This window comes from Pseudophryne corroboree, chromosome 5, assembly GCF_028390025.1.
Source record: "Pseudophryne corroboree isolate aPseCor3 chromosome 5, aPseCor3.hap2, whole genome shotgun sequence".
Lineage (NCBI taxonomy): Eukaryota > Metazoa > Chordata > Amphibia > Anura > Myobatrachidae > Pseudophryne > Pseudophryne corroboree.
This window is the reverse complement of record NC_086448.1, coordinates 408,591,321-408,617,538: the sequence shown is the minus strand read 5'-3', so window position 1 is coordinate 408,617,538 and position 26,218 is coordinate 408,591,321. Positions and strand designations below refer to the sequence as shown.

General features: G+C 47.8%; 1 protein-coding gene across 2 annotated transcripts in view; it reads left to right on the top strand.

Annotated features, from left to right (window-relative positions):
- MTRR (5-methyltetrahydrofolate-homocysteine methyltransferase reductase) overlaps positions 1-26,218 on the top strand; it is a 528,380-nt gene that overhangs the window by 323,165 nt on the left and 178,997 nt on the right. For both annotated transcript variants that reach the window (XM_063922764.1, XM_063922765.1), the window contains exon 10: positions 12,299-12,479. In XM_063922764.1, the coding sequence (XP_063778834.1) occupies positions 12,299-12,479 (181 nt within the window). The remainder of the gene's footprint in view (positions 1-12,298; positions 12,480-26,218) is intronic.

Genomic DNA, 26,218 nt, shown 5'->3' with positions numbered 1-26,218 from the left:
ACGAAGAGCAGAGCTGCAATGTCAGAGGTAACAAGAATTCTTCTCTGGGCAGAGAGACACAAAGTGGCGCTATTGGCAATCCTCATTCCGAGAGTAGACAGCTGGGAAGCAGGCTTCCGCAGCAGACACGATCTCCATCCGGGAGAGTGGGGACTCCACCCGGAGGTGTTCGTGGAGGTGACAAGCTGGTGAGGAATACCTCAGATAGACATGATGGCCTCTCGTCTCAACAAAAAGCTCTGGCAGTACTGTTCCAGGTCGAGAGACCCACAAGCAGTGGCTGTGGACGCGCTGGTAACTCCGTGGGTGTTCCAGACAGTGTACGCGTTTCCTCCAGTTCCGATCATCCCAAGAATTCTCAAAGGAATCAAAAGAACAAGGGTTCAGGCAATCCTCATTGCGCCGGACTGGCTAAGAAGGGCTTGGTATGGGGATCTTCTGGAATTACTAATAGAGGATCCGAGGCCTCTTCCTCTTCGCGCGGACTTTCTACAGCAGGGGCAGTTCGTCTATCAAGACTTACCATGGCTACGTTTGACGGCATGGAAGATGAGTGTCAGATTTTAGCCCAGAACGGTATTCCGAAAAGGGCGATTCCTACTCTGATCCAAGCTAGGACAGGAGTAACGTCTAAGCATTACCATCGTATTTGGAAAAAATGTGTCTTGGTGTGAATCCACGAAGTTTCCTGCGGTGGAGTTTCAGCTAGGGCGTTTCCTCCTTTTTCTGAAAGCAGGTGTGGTGTGGGCCTACGCCTGGACTCCATAAAGGTCCAGATTTCAGCCTTGTCCATTTTCTTCCAGAAACAACTGGCTTCCCTGCCTGAGGTTCAAACATTCTTGAAAGGGGTTCTGCACATCCAACCGCCCTTTGTGCCTCCTATGTCTCCTTGGGATCTTAATGTGGTGTTGCAGTTCCTGCAGTCAGATTGGTTTGAGCCTTTACAGGAGGTAGATGTAAAGTTTTTCTTACGTGGATGGCTGTCACAATGTTGGCCTTGGCGGCAGCAAGACGTGTCAAAGTTGGGGTCATTGTCTCACAAGAGCCCCTACTTAATTTTCCATGTGGATATAGCTGAACTCAGTACGCGTCAGCAGTTTCTTCCTAAGGTTGTATCAACATTTCATATCAACCAACCTATTGTGGTGCCAGTGGCTACTGACACCTCGGCTACTTCAAAGTCTTTGTATGTTGTGAGGGCTTTGAAGGTATATGTGCAGCGGACAGCTCGTCATAGGAAATCGGACGTGCTGTTTGTGCTTTATGATCCCAACAAGATTGGGTGTCCTTCTTCTAAGCTGACAATTGGTCGCTGGATCAGGCTAACTATCCAGCATGCTTATTCCATGGCAGGATTGTCGCTTCCAAGATCTGTACAGGCCCATTCTACTCGTTCAGCGGGTTCTGCCTGGGCGGCTGCCTGGGGTGTCTCGGCTCTACAGCTTTGCCGAGCGGCTACTTGGTCTGGTTCGAACACGTTTGCTAAGTTCTACAAGTTCGATACTTTGGCCTCTGAGGACCTCAAGTTTTGTCAATCAGTTCTGCAGGAACCTCAGCACTCTCCATCCTGTTATGGGAGCTTTGGTACATCCCCATGGTACTAATGTGGACCCTAGTATCCTCTAGGACGTAAGAGAAAAAAGGATTTTAAATACCTACCGGTAAATCCTTTTCTCATAGTCCGTAGAGGATACTGGGCGCCTGCCCAGTGCTTCGTATTTCCTGCTTCGTTACTTGATTAAGTATTAGGTTCAGCTGTTCATGTTCAAGTTTGGTTAGCATGGCTTTCCTTTTGGTGTGTGTGTGTGTGTGTGTGTGTGTGTGTGTGTGTGTGTGTGTGTGTCTGGTAGGAGGGGCATAGAGGGAGGAGCCAGCCCACACTATTAAACTCTTAAAGTGCCCATGGCTCCTAGTGGACCAGTCTATACCCCATGGTAATAATGTGGACCCCAGTATCCTCTAAGGACTATGAGAAAAGGATTTACCAGTAGGTATTTAAAATCCTATTTTATCTTATTCTCTATAAAGGTAAGATCATGTACACTTGTTCTTTGTTCTGACGAAAGTTTAAAAGTAAACTGAAACGTGAACCTGCTGCATGGCGTGAGTTGCCTCTTTTTATTGATTATTTACCTCAAGACCCTTCGAGTGCCACTACACTAAAGGTTTATATTTTTATTTATCTGCAGTATACAGATATGTAAATATGTATGTCTCTCCTTCCTCCCCGACACACACCATGGTCTGTCTCTCCCCAATAACTCTGATGATTCCCTGCCGGACATAAGCAGCATATATTTGGGGCCCCTATGATCCTTGAGGCCCAGTACAGGTGTCCCCTTTGACCCCCCCCTTCCCCGTCGCCGGCCCTTTGTCTGTCTGTCTGTCTGTCTGTCTATCTATCTCTCTAAATTCAGTAAATAATAAAAAAGCAAAATTCAACTGCATAAATAGAATAAACTTACAAGAAACAAAGAAAAAATAGGGTGCAGATATCACCGGGCGCCCAGTGGCAGAACTAATGACAGTACTGGTAATCAATAAAAGAAATACAACAAATATACATAGACACATAAAACATGAATCAATGGCATCCATTAGCATCAGCCACATAGGACCTGCGGAACAATTACCAGAGGGTCTGAGAACCGGTGGTGAACAGATTTTTATTATCCCCATTGATTCATGTTTTATGTGTTTGTGTGTATGTGTGACCATTAAATCGATTGTACTACACATGTGGCTATTTTCTTCCCTCTATTTTGCATACATGCTGATCCATGTTGTCGTATACTATGAGGAGGAGGTCTGAAGTTTGAGGATTGGACTCTTCAGTATAAGGGATGTATATTTGTTGTATTTCTTTTATTGATTATCAGTACTGTCATTAGTTCTGCCACTGGGCGCCCGGGCGATATCTGCACCCTATTTTTTCTTTGTTTCTAGTATTTATTAGTGTTTTGGAGAGACACTTTCTTGGATGCAGTAATTATAAGGCGGCCCTTTCACATAGCTGCGCAACACGTGGGACGACTGAAAATATTTTATATTCTAGAATACACTTATAGTTTATATGTAGAGGAGCCGTAATGTTGTTGTTTTTACTAACCCAAATAGGTCCTTTCCCATGTGCTACCTAGTTACTTGTGCCACGTACAACAAATGGGTTTAGTCATTGGTTGATTTTGTCAGAGTGATTGATCTATGTTTAAAACTATAAAATAGGATTTTGGTTACCTACCGGTAAATCCTTTTCTCGTAGTCCGTAGAGGATGCTGGGGTCCACAGTAGTACCATAGGGGTATAGACCGGTCCACCGGGAGCCATTGGCATTTTAAGAGTTTGAGAGTGTGGGCTGGCTCCTCCCTCCATGCCCCTCCTACCAGACTCAGTCTAGAAACTGTGCCTGAGGAGACGGACATCTTCGAGAGAAGGATTTAACACAGATAGTGGCGAGATTCACACCAGCTCACACATACAAGGCACATCAAGCTAACTTAGCTTGAAAACTCAGCAACCGCTGAAACATTACTTACCAAGTAACAATGCAGTACTCAACTAAAACGAAGTTGTACTGAACCAAATATTGATAGCAGAAAACGAAGCGCTGGGCGGGCGCCCAGCATCCTCTATGGCAGAGGTTCCCAAACTGTGTGCCGTGGCTCCCTGGGGTGCCTCGGAACCCTTGCAGGGGTGCCCTGGGTTGGTGGTCCAGGACCAAATCAAAATTATTCATGGTCAATATAATAGGCAAAACCAGTGCTGGTGGCTGGCAGTCATAAAATAGAAGCAAATCTTGTCCCTCACCACACCACTGACCCTAAGGATGACATATAAACGCTATCTACTTAATGTAATATTTCTTTCTAAATTTCTCAATAAGAAAATATTGGCAATGGGGTGCCGTGAATAAAATTCTGATATTCTAGGGCGCCGTGATTCAAAAAAGTTTGGAAACCACTGCTCTACGGACTACAAGAAAAGGATTTACCGGTAGGTAACCAAAATCCTATTTTCTCTTACGTCTTAGAGGATGCTGGGGTCCACATTAGTACCATGGGGATGTACCAAAGCTCCCAGAACGGGAGGGAGAGCGTGGAGGCTCCTGCAGAACTGATTGACTGAACTTCAGGTCATCAGAGGCCAAAGTATCGAACTTGTAGAACTTTGCAAACGTGTTCGACCCAGACCAAGTAGCCACTCGGCAAAGTTGTAACGCAGAGACACCCTGGGCAGCTGCCCAGGAAGACCCCACCTTACGAGTAGAGTGGGCCTTGACAGACATAGTACACGGCAAGCCTGCCGTAGAATACACATGGTCGATAGTGAACCTGATCCAGCGAGAGATCTTCTGCTTAGAAGCAGGACACCCAATTTTCTTGAGATCATACAGGACAGAGAGTCCGATTTCCTATGACAAGCAGTCCTCATCACATATATTTTAAGAGCCCTTACAACATCCAAGGACTTTGATGAACTTGAGGAGTCAGCAGCCACTGGCACCACAATAGGTTGGTTGATATGAAATCCGACACAACTTTCGGAAGAAACTGCTGACGTGTCTGGAGCTCAGCAATATCTTCGTGGAAGATCAAGTATGGGCTTTTACAGGACAAAGCCCCCAACTCCGACACACGTCTAGCAGAAGCTAAAGCCAACAACGTGACAGCCTTCCACATAAGAAATTTGACCTCCTGTAGAGGCTCGAACCAGTCCGATTGGAGGAACTGCAACATCACGTTAAGGTCCCAAGGAGCTGTAGGCGGTACAGAGGTTGGATGTGCAGAACTCCCTTCAAAAAGGTCTGAACCTCAGGGAGGGCAGCCAATTGTTTCTGGAAGAAAATGCATAGGGCCTAAATCTGGACCTTCACAGATCCCAACCTCAGGCCCATATCCACACCAGCTTGTAAGAAAAGGAGAAACCGTCCCAGTTGAAATGTTTTCCAAATTCGATGGTAATGTTTAGACGTTACTCCTTTTCTAGCCTGTATCAGGGTAGAAATAACCTTGGCCCTCATTCCGAGTTGATCGGTCGCAAGGCGAATTTAGCAGAGTTACACACGCTAAGCCGCCGCCTACTGGGAGTGAATCTTAGCTTCTTAAAATTGCGACCGATGTATTCGCAATATTGCGATTACTAACTACTTAGCAGTTTCAGAGTAGCTCCAGACTTACTCTGCCTGTGCGATCATTTCAGTGCTTGTCGTTCCTGGTTGACGTCACAAACACACCCAGCGTTCGCCCAGGCACTCCCACCGTTTCCCCGGCCACTCCTGCGTTTTTTCCGGAAACGGTAGCGTTTTCAGCCACACGCCCCTGAAACGCCGTGTTTCCGCCCAGTAACACCCATTTCCTGTCAATCACATTACGATCGCCGGAGCGAAGAAAAAGCCGTGAGTAAAATTACTTTCTTCATAGTAAAGTTACTTGGCGCAGTCGCAGTGCGAACATTGCGCATGCGTACTAAGCGGATTTTCACTGCGATGCGATGAAAAATACCGAGCGAACAACTCGGAATGAGGGCCCTTGTTCGGAATGCCCTTCTGAGCTAGTATCGGGGGTTCAACCTCCATGCCGTCAAACGTAGCCGCAGTAAGTCTTGATAGGCGAACGGCCCCTGCTGCAGCAGGACCTCCCGAAGAGGAAGAGGCCTCGGCTCTTCTTGCAGTAGATCCAGAAGATCCACATACCAAGCCCTTCTTGGCCAGTCTGGAGCAATGAGGATCGCTTGAAACCTTGTTCTCCTTATGAGCTTTAGAACTCTTGGGATGAGTGGAAGTGGAGGAAACACGTATACTGACTGGAACACCCACGGAGTCACCAGGGTGTCCACCGGCACTGCTTGTGGGTCCCTCGACCTGGAACAATACCGCCGAAGCTTCTTGTTGAGACGAGAGGCCATCATGTCTATCTGGGGTACGCCTCAAAGATCTGTTACCTCCTTGAACACTTCTGGATGGAGATGGCGTCTGCTGAAGAAATCCGCTTCCCAGTTGTCTTCTCCCGGAATGAAGAAGCTGACAGTGCCAACGCGTGCTTTTCTGCACAGAGGATGATTCTTGTTACCTCTGACATTGCAGCTCTGCTCTTCGTTCCGCCCTGTCGGTTTATGTAAGCCACTGTTGTCACATTGTCCGACTGCACTTGAATTGCAGCCACCAGAAGAGTGAAATCCTGGCCTTTGGCGACAGATGTATTCTCTGGTGCATGTGTAGATGGGATCCCGACCACTTGTCTAGGAGATCGAGTTGGAAGGACCGAGCGTGAAACCTCCCGTACTGCAGAGCCTCGTAAGAGGCCACCATCTTCCCCAGAAGGTGAATGCACTGATGAACTGACACCCGGGCTGGCTTCAGGACATCCCGGACCATCATTTGAATCACCAACGCCTTTTCCTCTGGGAGAAACACCCTCTGCACCTCCATGTCGAGGATCATTCCCAGAAAGGACAACCTCCTGGTTGGCTCCAAATGTGATTTTGGAAGATTCAGGATACAACCATGGCCCTCATTCCGAGTTGTTCGCTCGCAAGCTGCTTTTAGCAGCTTTGCACACGCTAAGCCGCCGCCTACTGGGAGTGAATCTTAGCATAGTAAAATTGCGAACTAAAGATTCTCAAAATTGCGATTACACACCTCTTAGCAGTTTCTGAGTAGCTTCAAACTTACTCGGCATCTGCGATCAGTTCAGTGCTTGTCGTTCCTGGTTTGACGTCACAAACACACCCAGCGTTCGCCCAGACACTCCTCCGTTTCTCCAGCCACTCCCGCGTTTTTCCCAGAAACGGTAGCGTTTTTTCACACACACCCATAAAACGGCCAGTTTCCGCCCAGAAACACCCACTTCCTGTCAATCACATTACGATCACCAGAACGAAGAAAAAACCGTGAGTAAAATTCCTAACTGCATAGCAAATTTACTTGGCGCAGTCGCACTGCGGACATTGCGCATTCGCGACTAATCGCTCCGTTGCGAAAAAAAAATAACGAGCGAACAACTCGGAATGACCCCCCATGTTCCCTGAGAAGCTGGGTTGTGAGTGCTATGGACCGTAACAGCTTCTCCTTGGACGATGCCTTTATCAGCAGATCGTCCAGATACGGAATTATGTTCACCTCCTGTCTGCGGAGGAGAATCATCATTTCCGCCATTACCTTGGTGAATACCCTCGGTGCTGTGGAGAGCCCGAATGGGAGGGCCTGGAACTGAAAGTGACAGTCCAACAGTGCAAATCGAAGATAAGCTTGATGCGGCAGCCAAATCGGAATGTGGGGGTACGCATCCTTGATATCCAGGGATACTAGGAATTCCTCCTCATCCAGACCTGATATCACCGCCCTTAGAGACTCCATTTTGAACTTGAACTCCCTCAGAAAGGGGTTTAGTGATTTTAAGTTCAGAATGGGCCTGACCGAACCATCCGGTTTCGGTACCACGGAATGGTTTGAATAGTAACCTTTGTTTTGCATATGAGGTGGTACTGGCACAATGACCTGTGCCTCCACCAACTTCTGGACGGCTTCTTGCAGGACAGTCCTGTCTGCCAGCAGAGTTGGCAAGCCTGATCTGAAAAATCGGTGAGGAGGGAGATTTTGAAATTCCAGCCTGTACCCCTGGGACACAATATCTTGCACCCAGGGGTCCAGGCCGGAGGAAACCCAGACATGACTGAAATGTCTGAGTCTCTCTCCCACCGGCCCCACCTCCGGGGCGTGCAGTCCACTCATGCGGAGGACTTTGGTGTACCTGAAGCAGGTTTCTGTTCCTGGGAACCTGCAGCCGCAGGTTTCTTGGACTTGGGCCGACCTCCCCGAAAGAAGGTGTTGAATGGCTTGGCCTTTCTGGGTTTGGTAGACCGAAAGGGATGTGATGTAACTGAAGAAAAGGGTTTCTTCGGAGCAGGTGTAGAGCAGGGGAGAAAGGGTGACTTACCAGACATAGCCGTGGAGATCCACGCATCTAACTCTTCCCCAAAGAGAGCCTGACCTGTGTAGGGTAGGGTCTCCACACTTCTCCTGGATTCCTCGTCGGCCGACCACTGGCACAACCACAGTCCTCGACGAGCTGATACTGACATGAAATTCCCGCAGCCATGGAACCCAGGTCTTACATGGATTCTACTAGAAATCCTGCAGAATCCTGAATGTTACGTAAAACAATTCAACATCACATTTCTCCATAGTATCCAGGTCCTCAAGTAACGTGCCTGACCACTTTACTATAGCTTTGGCAATCCAAGCACTGGCAATAGTGGGACGTAGTATTGCCCCAGAAGCCGTGTACATGGATTTGAGCGTATTATCAATTTTACGATCAGCCGGCTCTTTCAAAGCAGTAGTTCCTGAAACAGATAAAACCACCTTTTTTGAGAGTCTGGATACTGACTCGTCAACAATAGGTGGGCTTTCCTATTTTTTCCTATCCTCTACCGGGAAAGGAAACACTTCCAGAACCCTTTTAGGTATCTGGAATTTTTTACCCGGGTTTTCCCAAGCCTTTTCAAATATAGCATTTAATTCCTTTGACGCAGGGAAGGTTAGCGAGGCTTTCTTATTTTCTGCTCGGGTGTTGTATCAGCAATATTCAACACATCCCTGATAGCCTCTATCATCAACTGCACCCCTTTTGCAAGAGATGTTGCCCCCCGCAACACATTCCTGTCACCGTCTGCAGTATCAGAATCGGTATCAGTATCATCCTGCATGATCTGAGCAAGAGCACGTTTATGTGAATATACAGTGGGGAGCCCTGATGTACCAGAACTGGGCCAGACTGCCATAGAGTTCTGTAAAGCCTGAGTTGCAGATTCATTTTGTGCAACCCTATTTGAAATCTGAGAAATCATATATTTGATAGAGGATAACCACTCAGGCTCCCATGCTGGAATCTGTGCTAAACCAGTGCAATCCTGATTACATGGAATGGGATCATCCTGAGAGGACATATCCTCTGCAGAATATGACACAGAGTCCCTGGACATTGCTTAATGGAGACCACAGACACTCCACACACAGGTGGGGACAGACAGAGTTTCAACCCCAAGAATGGCAAGAGAGACACAGAGATTGGAGCCAACCCACACACAGCGCTTTTACTATAAAGGAAGCCCCTCTATCAGCGCTGACTGTGCACCTTAATAGGTTACACAGTAATTTTGCAGCCTCCCCACCCCCCTTCTACAACCCTCTGGTACAGCGAGAGATAGTTGGAGTTGCTGTGGAAGGACTTGCTCTTCACTGACAGCGTTGTGCAGGCAGGAAAATGGCGCTGAACGCTGCTGGGTCCGCTCTGAGGAGAAGCTCTGCCCCAAAAAAGGGCGCTGTCTTCCCGCTCTTCATAGGATTATACTGGCCTGAGGATTTATGCTGGCTGGGATCCCGAGACCCCGACAGGCGTTGTGACCAGTGTAGGGTGTAGGCGCTGGCTCAGGGCGCCCCTCACAGCGCCGCACTATGTACCGCTGAGCCTGCGGAGCGCAGTTAATATTGCGCTCCTACCCTGATGCCGACATCTTCACACCGGCCTCTCGCTTGCTAGGGGGGTCAGTGACTCACTTGCCACTGATCTTCAGCTCTGTAAGGGGGTGGTGGCATGCTGCTGGGGTGAGCTATCCACTGTGGCTATCCCCTCAGGAGCTCAGTGTCCTGTCAGCGGAGATAGTGGCTCAGACCCCGCAGGGCGGACACTACTCCCCCCCCCCCCCCCCCCCTTAGTCCCACAAAGCAGGGAGGCTGTTGCCAGCAGCCTCCCTGTAAAATTATATACTCTAAAATAAACTTTACTAGAGAAACTCTGTAAAGCTCCCCTAGCTGTGACCGGCTCCTCCGGGCACATTTTCTAAACTGAGTCTGGTAGGAGGGGCATAGAGGGAGGAGCCAGCCCACACTCTCAAACTCTTAAAGTGCCAGTGGCTCCTGGTGAATCCATCTATACCCCTATGGTACTAATGTGGACCCCAGCATCCTCTAGGACGTAAAAGAAACAGGACTTTCAGAGAATGGTTCAATATTTAAGTAGAGTTTAACAATGATGTATACACATCTGGAAACAAAGGTGTAGTCTCCCAATTCAATTGGTCCCAAAGGTCTGACGTATAGATTAAAGCATGCGAGCAGGCCCCTCTTACCTCTGACTGTTATTACCTAGTCTTGTTTTATTACTGTTTTATTTACTGATTTGTTTGTGATTATGAAGTGCAATGGCGCTATTTAAGCAAATGGTAATAAATAATTATTAAATAGATGTGTCCACATACACCTATCCTCAATTTGCGGCAAATAGTCCTGTTTGACGCTTCATGGACTTTGCTACTTAACAAAGTGTTTTGCCAGAGTCCTGTTCATAAAATGTGTTTTATTCATATCACTAATACGACAAAATAACGATTCAAGGGTAGCCTTAATACTGACTATGGCATTTCAGGTAGGTCCTGTATATGACTTAGACACTAATCTGGGTAAAAAGGCAAGAGATCCAGGTCCGATACGAGTGAACCGCGCTCTGCCTCTCTCCATGCATCATTATGCTTAGGGGCCTATTTATCACCATCCACATCCAGAATGCGAATGACAGGTGATATAACCGCCCAATCTCGCATTGCGATAATTGATTACATTGCAGGGATGTATCAATTAATTATTTGCGATCAAGCTCTGTCCCTGCGATGCCTCTTTGCAGCATCATCGGGGTATTTTTCGTAAATACCCCGATGTCCTGCTACCACCACCGCCGGGGCGCCCTCCCCCTGTCACGACTACCCCCACGCTCCACGGACCCCCCTCCCCCAGCAGGATAATAAACTCACCTGTCCAAGGAGCCGGTCCACGCTTCTTCTGCTGGGCTGCCGGGTGCCGGATCCTTTGCGCTGTGATGACCCCTGGTGCTGTAAAGTGCACTGCTGTTTTGCAGCATCACTTTACTGCTTCGGGGTCACATTGCAGCATATGGGGGACCCGGTGCCCAGCAGCGCTCTGCGGAGCAGCGGATACCGGCCCCCTGGACAGGTGAGTATGGGGTTTTTTTTTTTACTTTTTTTGTTTTGTTTTTTTACACTCTGATCAGCTTGTGTGTCCATCGGACACATAGAGCTGATCAGTGTAGCCGGGTCCCACTCAGCTTTCTCTGCCAGGGGCAAAAAAAGCTGGGCAAATGCCTCCGTATCGCAGTGCTGCCCTGTGATCCTGCCAGCCTGAGCTGGCGAGATTCTAACAGGGCAACTGCGGTATTTTTTCAATTTTTTTTTTTTTTTTAGTAAATCTGGTCAGATCACATTTCCCATTATACGTATAGGGGATGCGAGGTGGCTTACTAAAAAAAAAAAAAAGTGAATTAAAGGGTTTGGAGCAGTTTTTCATGAAATCTGCTCCAAATGCCCTTTAATACATTCAGGTGATACTAAAATAATGTGAAAAGGGTGTGAAAACACCCTTTTTCACATGATTTTAGTAAAAATAATGTAAATAAATAGACCTCTTAATGTTTATACCAGTTTCTTTGCACAAAAGTAGTAATCCTAGGCACCTAGTATACTATGGGGAAAATGTAATAGCATGTGACTAGCAGGTTGGTTTTGCCTTTTAACCCTTTATGACACATTGCATGTTTCTGGTGTATGCCAGTTATAACTGGTAAAGTAGACGAATTATGTCCTAATTAACTCCCCAAAAAGTTGTTTTTTAATAATGTTAATTAATGTTTTTTAATAATCTCCATTTAAATGGACAAGGGGTCATAAAGGGTTAAATGATTGCTACAGATGGAGCCACGCTAATTGTGGCTCCGTCTGTGCATGGGCGTGCCCGCCCAGACGCGCCTAGCTACTACAGGCCTCTCCAGGCAGATGCGCGTGTCCGTGTCGGAGACACGCCCCATTCACTAGAATGGGAGAGCGTCTCTGTGCACTCCTGACGTGACTAGGTGGATGGATCGCCTAGTCACGCCGGGAGTGCACGTCTCAGCTGAGCGCGGTTCCATCAACCATACATACTGAGGTCTCGCCATTGCTTGCAAGTCGTAGACTATTACATTTACTCCTATAAGCAAATTTGTGTGTGGCTACTTTACAAATAAGAAGCAAAATTAAGTAAAAAATATCTAAAGTATGTTAATTACCTGTGAGGGAGCGGCAGGAGTCTCATGCCATAGGGTGCAAAAAGGATATGTGTACGAGGTCATGACTGTATTCTTTTTGCAACTTTTTAAAACAGAGGGCAAAATAAAGATGGCTTTTTTGGGGGAAACTAATAAGATATTTTTCTGAGTGTGTTTGTTTATCTGTATTTTGTTATGTTCCCTAGGCACTGTTACGTGCTATTGTAGAGTACACATCTGATGCCACTGAGAAGAGAAGACTTCAGGAGTTGTGTAGTAAACAAGGCAGCTCTGATTATAACCACTTTCTTAGAGACCCTGCAATCAGCATTTTAGACCTTCTCAATGCATTTCCAAGCTGCCAGCCTCCTTTAAGCCTATTGATAGGTAAGCGCTTACTGTTCCTTGGAAAAGCTAAGGTAGTCTCAATTTATTTAAAAACAAATTGTTATTAGCTTATTTATAATTTGGTAGAATGTGGTTTGATTTTCTCTAGCATTCATATATCAATATACTTGCAAACCATATGCTAACTTTGCACAGTTTTAAGCTACAATCGCTGTTGTATTCATAACTAAAATTTGTTTTAAATACACAAGTATTTAAAGATGTATATTGAAAGTTGACTTTAATAATGAACAATTACAAATCTAAATTTGTAAAGTTTTTTAGGGTCCTTGGGCTAAATGTAATAGCCTCCGAGTTGCTGGACTTTTTGTCAGTCTGCCTGTTTTTTTAAAGCAGCAATCATTTACAAGGCAAAACCAACCTGAAATACTGCGCCCCCGGCAACTCCGAGGCTATTAGATTTAGCTCCTCATCTATTATACTTAACCCAGCGGGGTCATAATTTTGTTACCCTTAGATTACCCTGGCCCACTCTTCAAGTACATATGTGTCCTCATACGTTGTTGTTAACGTCCTGCAAACAGTTCCTCTCTGCATGCCAGGTCTTGTGAGACTTTGCTTGAGACCAGCGTTTTTATGCCCGAAAATATGTTCCCCAAGAGACTGTGCTGATTAATTAGATATCCAACACTTGTCTGTGTGCACCTAAGGGTGTGTACACACAATGAGATCCTTGCTATGCCCGATTTTCACTTGCGATTTCCCTTGAATTCCCCTGAGCCCAGATAGCACAGATTTTGACTAACTTTTCTTGAGATGTGGACTATGTGTGCTTACGATTTTGGCTTATGTGAGATTTTGGCTTATGTGAGATGTCATTGACATGTGAGATGAACTAGATAGTACACCGATCTAGCAAGGACTGACTTTCCTGCACAGTCTATCTTTTCTTGCGATGCCGACCTGGCGGGACCGCGAATCGGGATCGCAAGGTGACTTTCACCTTGCGATCTGCACTAACTTTTCTTGCGATTTTGATTATATAGTCGAAATCGAAAGAAAATATCTCACCGTGTGTGCACACCCTAGTCTCTTAATCTGTATACAAATAGCTACGGTGCAGCAGCTTTTTTCCATGCCAAGCTCCGTTGTGCTACATACTGTACTGCATATATACTTAGTTGCACACAGATATACAAGTGTTACATGTCAAATTAATCAGCACAAGGTGCTTGTGCGTCCGAGACGAAGATGCATTTTTGAGCAAAAAAATATGCTCTGCGCAAGCAAAGTCACTTGATACCTGTCAGCCTACTCCCATCAGGCATCTCGCACTGCGTGGCGTATTGAGGTTAGACATATTACGACACAACTGTACATGTTTATTTTGTTGGGTTTTTTGTAAGTGAGGTTTTTATAATTGTTTCCAATAGTATGGGCCTACCCACCACGTCCAGTTAGGCGCATACTTTTAGGCAAATTAGGCAAAGAACCTCACCTTTCCTCACTGTTAAATTGCACAATTTACTACAATTTTTTTAGTTAGTAATATTTGGAGAGTGCATCTGCATTCTTTTTTTTCTGTGTGTGGCACTACAAGTCTTAGCCTGATAGCACCTCTCATTATGATAAGTTAGGGTGTGCAGTCCAACCCCCCCATACATTTGAAGGTGGAGACACCTTCAGTCTTGATTGGCACCCCTCCCACCTGCCCCTCTGTGTTTTTCATTAGGAACCTTTGAATTTGCAAACTGCATATTGAACAAAGCGCTATTAATGATACTACCTGAATAAATGTATATACACTGCTCAAAAAAATAAAGGGAACACTTAAACAACACAATGTAACTCCAAGTCAATCACACTTCTGTGAAATCAAACTGTCCACTTAGGAAGCAACACTGATTTCACATGCTGTTGTGCAAATGGAATAGACAACAGGTGGAAATTATAGGCAATTAGCAAGACACCCCCAATAAAGGAGTTGTTCTGCAGGTGGTGACCACAGACCATTTCTCAGCTCCTATGCTTTCTGGCTGATGTTTTGATCACTTTTGAAAGCTGGCGGTGCTTTCACTCTAGTGGTAGCATGAGACGGAGTCTACAATCCACACAAGTGGCTCAGGTAGTGCAGCTCATCCAGGATGGCACATCAATGCGAGCTGTGGCAAGAAGGTTTGCTGTGTCTGTCAGCGTAGTGTCCAGAGCATGGAGGCGGTACCAGGAGACAGGCCAGTACATCAGGAGACGTGGAGGAGGCCATAGGAGGGCAACAACCCAGCAGCAGGACCACTACCTCCGCCTTTGTGCAAGGAGGAACAGGAGGAACACTACCAGAGCCCTGCAAAATGACCTCCAGCAAGCCACAAATGTACATGTGTCTACTCAAACGATCAAAAACAGACTCCATGAGGGTGGTATGAGGGCCCGACGTCCACAGGTGGAGGTTGTGCTTACAACCCAACACCGTGCAGGACGTTTGGCATTTGCCAGAGAACACCAAGATTGGCAAATTCGCCACTGGCGCCCTGTGCTCTTCACAGATGAAAGCAGGTTCTCACTGAGCACATGTGACAGACGTGACAGAGTCTGGAGATGCCAAGTAGAATGTTCTGCTCCTGCAACATCCCCCAGCATGACCGGTTTGGCAGTGGGTCAGTAATGGTGTGGGGTGGCATTTCTTTGGGGGGCCGCACAGCCCTCCATGTGCTCGCCAGAGGTAGCCTGACTGCCATTAGGTACCGAGATGAGATCCTCAGACCCCTTGTGAGACCATATGCTGGTGCGGTTGGCCCTGGGTTCCTCCTAATGCAAGACAATGCTAGACCTCATGTGGCTGGAGTGTGTCAGCAGTTCTTGCAAGACAAAGGCATTGATGCTATGGACTGGCCCGCCCGTTCCCCAGACCTGAATCCAATTGAGCACATCTGGGACATCATGTCTCGCTCCATCCACCAACGCCACGTTGCACCACAGACTGTCCAGGAGTTGGCGGATGCTTTAGTCCAGGTCTGGAAAGAGATCCCTCAGGAGACCATCCGCCACCTCATCAGGAGCATGCCCAGGCGTTGTAGGGAGGTCATACAGGCACGTGGAGGCCACACACACTACTGAGCCTCATTTTGACTTGTTTTAAGGACATTACATCAAAGTTGGATCAGCCTGTAGTGTGTTTTTCCACTTTAATTTTGAGTGTGACTCCAAAGCCAGACCTCCATGGGTTAATAAATTTGATTTTCATTGATAATGTTTGTGTGATTTTGTTGTCAGCACATTCAACTATGTAAAGAACAAAGTATTTAATAAGAATATTTCATTCAGATCTAGGATGTGTTATTTTAGTGTTCCCTTAATTTTTTTTTAGCAGTGTAGTATGTCAGTAATGGGATGAGTTTTGGCCCCCCTGGGTTGGTGTGGCTGGGCCACTTCAGGGCATCACAATATAACCTTAAGTTAGCACTTTACAGCACCCTAATTGTTTGTATGGGTTTTTTTATCTTACGTCCTAGAGGATGCTGGGGTCCATGTTAGTACCATGGGGTATAGACTGGTCCACCAGGAGCCATCTGCACTTTAAGAGTTTGAGTGTGGGCTGGCTCCTCCCTCTATGCCCCTCCTACCAGACTCAGTTTAGAAAATGTGCCCGGAGGAGCCGGTCACAGCTAGGGGAGCTCTACAGAGCTTCTTTAGAAAAAGTTTATTTTCTTTCTTTTCAGAGTTTTTTGTTTTACAGGGAGGCTGCTGGCGGCAGTGTCCGCCATGCGGGATCTTGAGCCACTGCTCCCGCTGACTGAACGTTAGGCTTCAGAGGGGTCTGATCGCACCTCGTCGCATGGGGAACGCTCGTCCCGGCAGCCGGCCGCCACCCCCTCGGGAGCTGAAGATGGCGAGTTAGTCACTGTCCCCACTTGCAAGTGTGAAGAAGGCGGCCTTAGGGTAGGGAGCGCGGTCTCACCCGCGCTCCGCGATGGCTCAGCGGTACTGGGCCAGCGCCGGACCCTACACTGTCCACTGAAGTCTGTCTGGGTCTGCGGATCCAGGCCAGCGCAACTCCTCCGGCCATTATAATCTTTCGGTGACCGGGAAGACAGCGCCATTGCGGGGGCGGAGCTTCTCCTCAGAGCGGACCCAGCAGCATTCAGCGCCATTTTCTCCTGCCTGCACGTACTACAAGTGGAACCAGGTCCCTTCAGAGCAATCTCCAGCTATCTGTAGGGTACCAAGGGGGTTGTAGAAGGAGGGGGGGGGGAAGCTGTATACAGGCTGTGTCACCTATTAAGGGACACTGTCAGCGCTGGTTAGGGACTCCCTATACCTTTGATAGCGCTGTGTGTGGGTTGGCTCCAATCTCTGTGTCTCTCTGCCATTCTTGGGGGGGAAACTCTGTCTGCATAATACCCTGTGTGTTTGTGGGGTGTTTGAGTGTGTGTGACAACATGTCTAGCGACACTGTTTCATATGCTGCAGAGGATTTATCTTCCCAGGAAGACTCCATTCCATGTAATCAGGATTGCACTGTTTTAGCGCAGATCCCAGCTAGAGAGCCAGAATGGTTAGTCTCTCTGAGGGGGACTATTTCTCAGATTTCTGATAGAGTTGCTAGGACTGAGCATGCCACTCAGGTCCTCCAGTCCTCTATGGTGGTATGGTCTGATCCTGCCTCCTCTGGGTCCCCTGCGGTGCATTCTCAAAAATGTGCACTAGAAATGATGCAGGATGACACGGACACCGACTCTGACGCTGCAGACGGTGACTGGGATGTGTTGAGGGTGCAGTTGATGATCGAGGCTGTTAGGGATGTTTTACACATTTCAGACACAGCTCCTGAACAGGTGGAGGAGGCCTTCTTTACAGATCATAAGAAGCCCCCCCTCACCTTTCCGGCATCCAAAGAATTGAATGCTATCTTTGAAAAGGCATGGGAAACTCCGGAAAAGAAATTCCAGATTCCCAAGAGGGTCTTGGTGGCTTTTCCCTTCCCTGAGGAAGATAGGAAGAGATGGGAGTCCCCGCCGATAGTCGACGCCTCTGTCTCCAGGCTGTCCAAACAGGTGGTATTACCGGTCCCGGGATCTACCACGTTAAAGGACCCGGCAGATCGCAAGGTGGATGCTACACTGACATCCATTTACACGGCATCAGGTGCTATATTGCGGCTTACTATAGCCTGTGCTTGGATTGCAAAAGCTATTGCCAGGTGGTCAATCACTCTGCAGGAGGAATCGACTACGATGGATAATGGGGACATTGATTTATTTTTATGTAATATTCAGGATTCTGCAGGGTTCCTGGTGGATTCTATGAAAGACCTGGGTTCCAAGGCTGCGGGGATCTCCTCCATGTCCGTCTCGGCTCGCAGGGGTCTCTGGCTGCGCAATTGGTCTGCGGACGCGGAATCCAGGAAGTGTGTGGAGGGCCTACCATACAAAGGTCAGGCTCTTTTTGGGGATGCGCTGGATGCGTGGATTGCCACGGCTACTGCGGGTAAGTCTCCTTTTCTCCCCTCAGCTGCACCGGCTACAAAGAAGCCTTTTTCATCTGCCATGTCACAGTCCTATCGGCCCGCGAGGCCTAGAAAGAATAAGCCTTTGAACACCTTCTTCAGAGGTGGTCGTGCCAAAGGAAAGAAGCCTGCTCCCGCAAGTTCCCAGACACAGAAGCCCACTTCTGATACCCCTAAGTCCTCTGCATGACGGTGGACAGCTAGGCTTGGAGGAGAGTCAGGTGGGGGCAAAACTCCGGTAGTTCAGCCACGTCTGGGTGTCGTCGGGTCTTGACCCATGGGTACTGGATATAGTGTCCAGAGGGTACAGACTGGTGTTTCAAGATCCCCCGCCTCACCGTTTCTATAAGTCAGGCTTGCCAGCCCTGCTGGCAGACAGAAAAATTCTTCTGGAGGCCATCAGAAAATTGGTGGTGTCAGAGGTCATTGTTCCGGTCCCACTTCAGCAGTGGAACAAGGGTTATTATTCGAACCTTTTTGTGGTACCGAAACCGGATGGTTCGGTACGGCCTATTCTAAACTTAAAGTCTTTGAACCCTTATCTCAGGGAGCTCAAATTCAAGATGGAATCTCTGAGAGCTGTCATCTCAGGACTGACGGAGGGAGAGTTCCTAGTGTCTCTGGACATCAAGGATGCTTACCTCCACATTCCCATTTGGGCGCCGCATCAGGCATATCTCAGGTTTGCACTGATGGACGATCACTATCAGTTCCAGGCGCTGCCGTTTGGCCTCTCCACAGCACCGAGGATCTTCACCAAGGTGATGGTGGAGATGATGGTTCTCCTCCGCAAACAGGGGGTGAACATAATTTCATATCTGGACGATCTCTTGATCAAGGCGTCACCCAGGGAGAGGTTGTTGCGGTCCATCGCGCTCACGACACAACTGCTCAGGAGGCAGGGTTGGATCCTAAACCTTCCAAAGTCTCATCTGGAACCGACAAGGTGGCTGTCTTTCCTGGGAATGATCCTCGACACGGAAGTGCAGAGGGTGTTTCTCCTGGTGGAGAAAGCATTGGTGATTCAAGCAATGGTTCAGGAGGTCTTAAAGCCTACCCGGGTATCGGTTCATCAATGCATACGCCTTCTGGGGAAGATGGTTGCCGCCTACGAGGCTCTGCAGTACGGCAGGTTTCATGCTCGACCTTTTCAGCTGGACCTATTGGACCAGTGGTTGGGCTCTCACCTACACATGCGCAAGAGGATACACCGGTCTCCGAAAGCCAGGATTTCACTCCTCTGGTGGCTACAACTTCCTCACCTTTTGGAAGGCCGAAGGTTCGGAATTCAGGACTGGATCCTTTTAACCACAGATGCAAGTCTAAAAGTTTGGGGAGCAGTCGCTCAAGGGGAAACCTTCCAAGGAAGGTGGTTAAATCAAGAATCTCTTCTCCCAATAAACATCCTGGAGCTAAGGGCTATGTACAGCGCCCTTCTGCAAGCAGCACACCTTCTACAGGATCGGGCTGTTCAGGTGCAGTCGGACAACGTGACCACAGTGGCCTACATAAACCGACAAGGCGGAACGAAGAGCAGGGCTGCCATGTCAGAGGTGTCAAGAATCCTTCTCTGGGCAGAAAGGCACGCTGTAGCGATGTCGGAAATCTTCATTCCGGGAGTAGACAACTGGGAAGCAGACTTCCTCAGCAGACGCGATCTCCATCCAGGGGAGTGGGGCCTCCATCCAGAGGTGTTTGAGGAGGTAACCGGTTGGTGGGGCGTTCCTCACATAGACATGATGGTCTCCCGCCTCAACAAGAAGTTGGGGAGGTACTGTTCCAGGCCGAGGGACCCACAGGCAGTGGTGGTGGATGCACTGGTAACACCGTGGGTGTTCACGTCAGTGTATGTGTTCACTCCACTTCCTCTGATTCCAAAGGTCCTTCAGCTGGTAAGAAGAACAAAGGTTCTGGCAATCCTCATTGCTCCGGACTGGCCAAGGAGGGCTTTGTATGCGGATCTACTGAATCTTCTGCTGGAAGATCCAAGGCCCTTACCTCTTCGGGAGGATCTGCTGCTGCTGCAGGGGCCGTTCGCCTATCAAGACTTACCATGGCTACGTTTGATGGCGTGGTGGTTGAACACCAGATCTTAGCTTGGAAAGGTATTCCAAGTGAGGTCATTCCTACCCTGATTCAGGCTAGGAAGGGGGTGACGTCTAAACATTTCCACCGTATTTGGAAGAAATAGGTTTCTTGGTGTGAAGCCAGGAAGTTTCCCGCGGTGGAGTTTCAACTTGGACGTTTTCTCCTTTTCCTGCAGGCAGGAGTGGATATGGACCTGAGATTGGGATCCATCAACGTCCAAATCTCAGCTTTGTCCATCTTTCAAATAAAAATTGTCTGTCCTCCCTGAGGTTCAGACCTTTTTGAAAGGGGTTCTGCACATCCAGCCTCCCTTTGTGGCGCCAACGGCACCCTGGGATCTAGATGTGGTGTTGCAGTTCCTACAATCGGCATGGTTTGAGCCTCTACTGGAGGCTGACGTCAAGTTTCTCACGTTGAAGGCGGTCACTCTGTTGGCCTTGGCTTCTGCTCGGCGCGTGTCGGAATTGAGGGCTTTATCTTGCAAAAGTCCTTATCTGATCTTCCATGAAAACAGGGCGGAACTTAGGACTCGTCCACAGTTCCTACCTAAGGTTGTATCGGCTTTCCATATCAACCAACCTATTGTGGTGCCAGTGGCTACTGACTCCTCAATTGCTTCAAATGCCTTGGATGTTGTACGGGCTTTGAAGATCTATGTGAAGAGGACTGCTCATCATAGGAAATCTGACTCTATTTGTCCTCTACGATCCCAATAAAATTGGGTGTCCTGCATCTAAGCAGTCGATTTCGTGCTGGATCAGGTTCACTATCCAGCATGCGTATTCTACGGCAGGATTGCCGTGTCCGAAAACGGTTAAGGCCCACTCTACTCATAAAGTGGGTTCTTCCTGGGCGGCTGCCCGGGGTGTCTCGGCCTTACAGCTGTGCCGAGCTGCTACTTGGTCTGGTTCGAACACATTTGCCAAGTTTTACAAGTTCGATACTCTGGCCTCTGATGACCAAGTTTGGTCAGGCAGTATTGCAGGAGCCTCCGCGCTCTCCCTCCCGTACTGGGAGCTTTGGTACATCCCCATGGTACTAATATGGACCCCAGCATCCTCTAGGACGTAAAAGAAAATAGGATTTTAATTACCTGCCGGTAAATCCTTTTCTCGTAGTCCGTAGAGGATGCTGGGCGCCCGCCCAGCGCTTCGTTTTCCTGCATTGGGTTTATGGTTCAGTACCTGATTCGTAGGTAAGTTCTGCGTTATTTATGTTTCAGCTGTTGCGGAGTTGTTCCGGCATGTTGGCCGGATTCACGTGTTTGTGTGAGCTGGTATGAATCTCGCCACTATCTGTGTAATTCCTTCTCTCGAAGTATGTCGTCTCCTCGGGCACAGTTTCTAGACTGAGTCTGGTAGGAGGGGCATAGAGGGAGAAGCCAGCCCACACTCGTAAACTCTTAAAGTGCCAATGGCTCCTGATGGACCCGTCTTTACCTCATGGTACTAATATGGACCCCAGCATCCTCTACGGACTACGAGAAAAGGATTTACCTGTTTTTTTTAATCAATGTAACACTTTTAACACATTTGTTATTTTCTTTCACTCATGTAACACTCTTAAGCCCCATACACACTAGGCGATGTTGTGAACAAGGGCCCTCATTCCGAGTTGTTCGCTCGCTCTTTTTCATCGCATCGCAGCGATTTTCCGCAAACTGCGCATGCGCAATGTTCGCACTGCGACTGCGCCAAGTAAATTTGCTAAGAAGTTTGGTCTTTTACTCACGGCATTACGAGGTTTTTTCTTCGTTCTGGTGATCGTAGTGTGATTGACAGGAATGGGTGTTTCTGGGCGGAAACTGGCTGTTTTATGGGTGTGTGTGAAAAAACGCTGGCGTTTCTGGGAAAAACGCAGGAGTGTCTGGAGAAACGGGGGAGTGTCTGGGCGAAGGCTGGGTGTGTTTGTGACGTCAAACCAGGAACGAAACTGACTGAACTGATCGCAGTGGCAGAGTAAGTGTCGAGCTACTCAGAAACTGCTTAGAAATTTCTATTCGCAATTTTGAGAATCTTTTGTTCGCAATTTTGCTAAGCTAAGATCCACTCCCAGTAGGCGGCGGCTTAGCGTGTGCAATGCTTTCTGAGCAATAGTGGCCCTCATTCCGAGTTGATCGCTCGCTAGCTGCTTTTAACAGCATTGCACACGCTCCCTCTGGGAGTGTATCTTAGCTTAGCAGAATTGCGAACGAAAGATCAGCAGTTCTGCTATTAAATATTTCCCTGCAGTTTCTGAGTAGCTCCAGACCTACTCCTAGATTGCGATCACCTCAGTCTGTTTAGTTCCTGGTTTGACGTCACAAACACGCCCTGCGTTTGGCCAGCCACTCCCCCGTTTCTCCAGTCACTCCTGCGTTTTAGCCTGACACGCCTGCGTTTTTTTAGCACACTCCCAAAAAATGCTCAGGTACCTCCCAGAAACGCCCCTTTCCTGTCAATCACTCACCGATCAGCAGAGCGACTGAAAAGCGTTGCTCTAACCTGTGTAAAATTGCTTTGTTTGTTGTGAAATTACTTTGCGCGTACGCAGTGCGGTCCATGCGCATGCGCAGAAATGCGGATTTTAGCCTAATCGCTGTGCTGCGAAAAAACGGCAGCGAGCGATCAACTCAGAATGACCACCATCATTCACAATATTGCCTAGTGTGTACACTCATTATCATTAATAATGCGCGCTACCGTGCTTCGTTAACAACCTCCTCCCTCATCTGACCATGTACAGATGAGGAAGGTCTTTGTTAACGACAGCCATGCTGCAGAGGCAGCATGGGTGTCTCCCCTGCCGCCTCTCCGCCGTCGCTCCCCTCCCCGCTAGCATCGGCTAGTGTGTATGCCCTTGCCGATGCCGGATCCCGCCGCCGACAATATCTGCATCGGCGGGACTCGGCTAGTGTGTACTGAGCTTTAAAGCAAAGCAGCTGCTTTTTACTTATCTAACACCTTCTAACACTCTACTTCCTAACTCTCACTAGTGTGGTACCTTGGGGCGGTTTGATTGTGCCAGCCTGGAGGGGTACCCCATGCCCTTGCTTTGTATCTTTAGAATGTTAGGGACCTACCTGATGATGAGGTCACCTAGACGCAGTCAGTTGTTTCATACTTTTAACCAGAATTCTGGAGGAAAAAAAACAACATTTTTACTTGATGTTAAATTGCTACATGTAGTAGAATTTTTCTGATTAGTAATGTTCGGAGAGTGCACCTGTATTCTTTCTTTCTACATATAGCACTACGAGTCTCTGCATGCTAGCACTTCTTATTATGTTTAGTTATCCCCACCCCCTACTGGACTCCATTCCCATGGTCTTTCTCATCTAGTGCACGAGCACAGACTGTATAGGCCTAAGGCTGGCTCAGAATATTAATTATTTCTATTTTTATTACACTTTGCACTGTGAGACTTATTTAGTTTAGTATCCAGACGGAAAGTATAATTTTGCACCTTGGTAAAGCCATGTTGTGGGGAGGGGGGCAGTTTGTGTACAACTTCAGAGTAGTGAAAAGTGTCTTAGCATAACTCTAAATTGCAGTATTAAATTAAAGCTGCTCAGTATTATTTATTTATTAACAGTTTCTTATATAGCACAGCAAATTAAGTTGTCTTTACAAATAGAAACAACAGTGATACAACATAACTAGGTAATAACAGAATTTTTCTGATTAGTAATGTTCGGAGAGTGCACCTGTATTCTTTCTTTCTACATATAGCACTACGAGTCTCTGCATGCTAGCACTTCTTATTATGTTTAGTTATCCCCACCCCCTACTGGACTCCATTCCCATGGTCTTTCTCATCTAGTGCACGAGCACAGACTGTATAGGCCTAAGGCTGGCTCAGAATATTAATTATTTCTATTTTTATTACACTTTGCACTGTGAGACTTATTTAGTTTAGTATCCAGACGGAAAGTATAATTTTGCACCTTGGTAAAGCCATGTTGTGGGGAGGGGGGCAGTTTGTGTACAACTTCAGAGTAGTGAAAAGTGTCTTAGCATAACTCTAAATTGCAGTATTAAATTAAAGCTGCTCAGTATTATTTATTTATTAACAGTTTCTTATATAGCACAGCAAATTAAGTTGTCTTTACAAATAGAAACAACAGTGATACAACATAACTAGGTAATAACAGACAGTCATAGAGGTAGAAAGGCCCTGCTTACAATCTGTAATATCAATCTATACAAAAGCAGGCAATCTTTTCTGTTATATATTGCATTTGCACCCCCTGTACTGGCCAGGTGCACATCTGCACTCTTAAACTGGATTTATTAACAACTCTTAAGTCAGACCCTGTGTTGTCTAATTAAAAGGACCAGACTCAATGTTTGTCAGCTTTGAAGTCTTTTTGTAAAATATAGGGATGGACCCCCTGAACATTTTTCTACATCCCTTTATCTCCGTAATATTGGTATACCCACTTTACGAGCTTATGCTTCTTTGCAAAAGCAGACAATTTTCTTGCCAAACAGCTTTCAGCTGCTCCAAATCTGTGTTTCTCTTTCCTTCATCTGAAATACACTTGTTTACCATGGGGTTAGAGGGGATTGAGGAGCCAACACTTAATGAGTAAACCTTTTAGGGTATATAAGCTCTCCCCTCCAACCGCATCGACGTGCAGTCAGGGGCCTCCCCTGTCATTAATGATTAAAATTATATAAAGAAGATACTTATACACAGCTACTGTGTCATAAGTATATGCTTCAGCCTTTATATTTTAATTATTTCTATTGTGTAAAAATGTTTGAAATGTGTATCGGAGGCACCGCTCTCGGTGCCTCCGGCTGTCGTTGTAAAAGAGCTGGAAGCGGGGCGAAGCATCAGGCAGTAAAAGCCCATTAAAAATAGCCCTGTAAGCGGCACCTCTGGAAGTGCCTCTTCAACAGGGGCGTGCTTTCAGCCCATATGAAAGCACGCCCCTGTCACTAGAATAGATGTAATTGTGCAGTGGGCAGGGCCGGACTGGCTGTTCTGCAGATGGGCCGGTCCAGCTAAGCAGCAAACATGCTGTGCTGTGCGGCATTGCCATTGTTTTATCTGGTGCTGCCCATCACCAAATCCCCCCCCCCCCCCTTCCCCGTGCCGGCTACCACAAGCATTGGCCACACACACACCCCGTCCAGCTTACATCAATGGCTGCCAAGTGTCCCCTCTCCACTGCCATTCCCCACTGGAGTCCGCCATTCCCTGCTGGAGTATGCATCAGATTCAGCAGCATTACCTCTTTTATAGCCGCACGGAGAGCAGAGCTGCACGGGAGGTCCTGCCCCCTCCCAGGGCCGCCGTCTGTCACACAGACGGCGCCAGCTCAGGGGAATGTCTGTGGGCTGCAGCCTGTACTACAGACATTGGCATGCCCCAGTGATGAGGCAGGAACTGCTGCATGCAGGCTGTAAAGCTGGTGCGGCAACACCAACCTCCCCAACCTGATCGCCAGCCATATCCACCCCTGTGTTCAAGCTCCCCTGGGCCATGCAGAGAAGAGACGAGTGTGAGCTCGGCTACCGGAGGAGTGGAACCCATCAGCTGTCCAAGTGTCCATCTGTCCTTCCTGTGTGAGCATGGATGAAGCAGCCGGGACCTGGGAGCTTCAAAGATAAGGCAAGATCCTTTTGTAACTTCTGCTCACCGAGTCCCTTCCACTGCCATCCTGCCCACTTCTTCCCATCACTACTCCTATCCTGCCCCCCCTTCTATTACTTCCTGCCTGCCCCCAACTCTGCACTACTGTTACTCAAATCATGTCCTCGACTTTCCACTACTACTTCCTTCCCACTGCTACTACTCTTAGTTGGGCCCCTGTTCCCTACTACTACTACTTCTAGTCTGCCCCCTGCTCTCCACCACTACTAATTCCAGTCTGCCCAACTGCTCCTCACTACTACTACTCCCACTCTGCCCCTCACTACTGCCCCCACTGCTCCTCACTACTACTACTCCTCCTCCCACTCTGCCTCACTACTACTACTCCCAGTCAGCCACCTCTGCTCCTCACTACTACTACTACTACTCCCAGTCTGCCCCCACTGCTCCTCACTACTACTACTCCCAGCCTGCCCCCACTGCTTCTCACTACTACTACTCCCAGCCTGCCCCCACTGCTCCTCACTACTACTATTCCCAGCCTGCCCCCACTGCTCCTCACTACTACTCTCAACCTGCCCCCTGCTCTCCACTACTATCACTC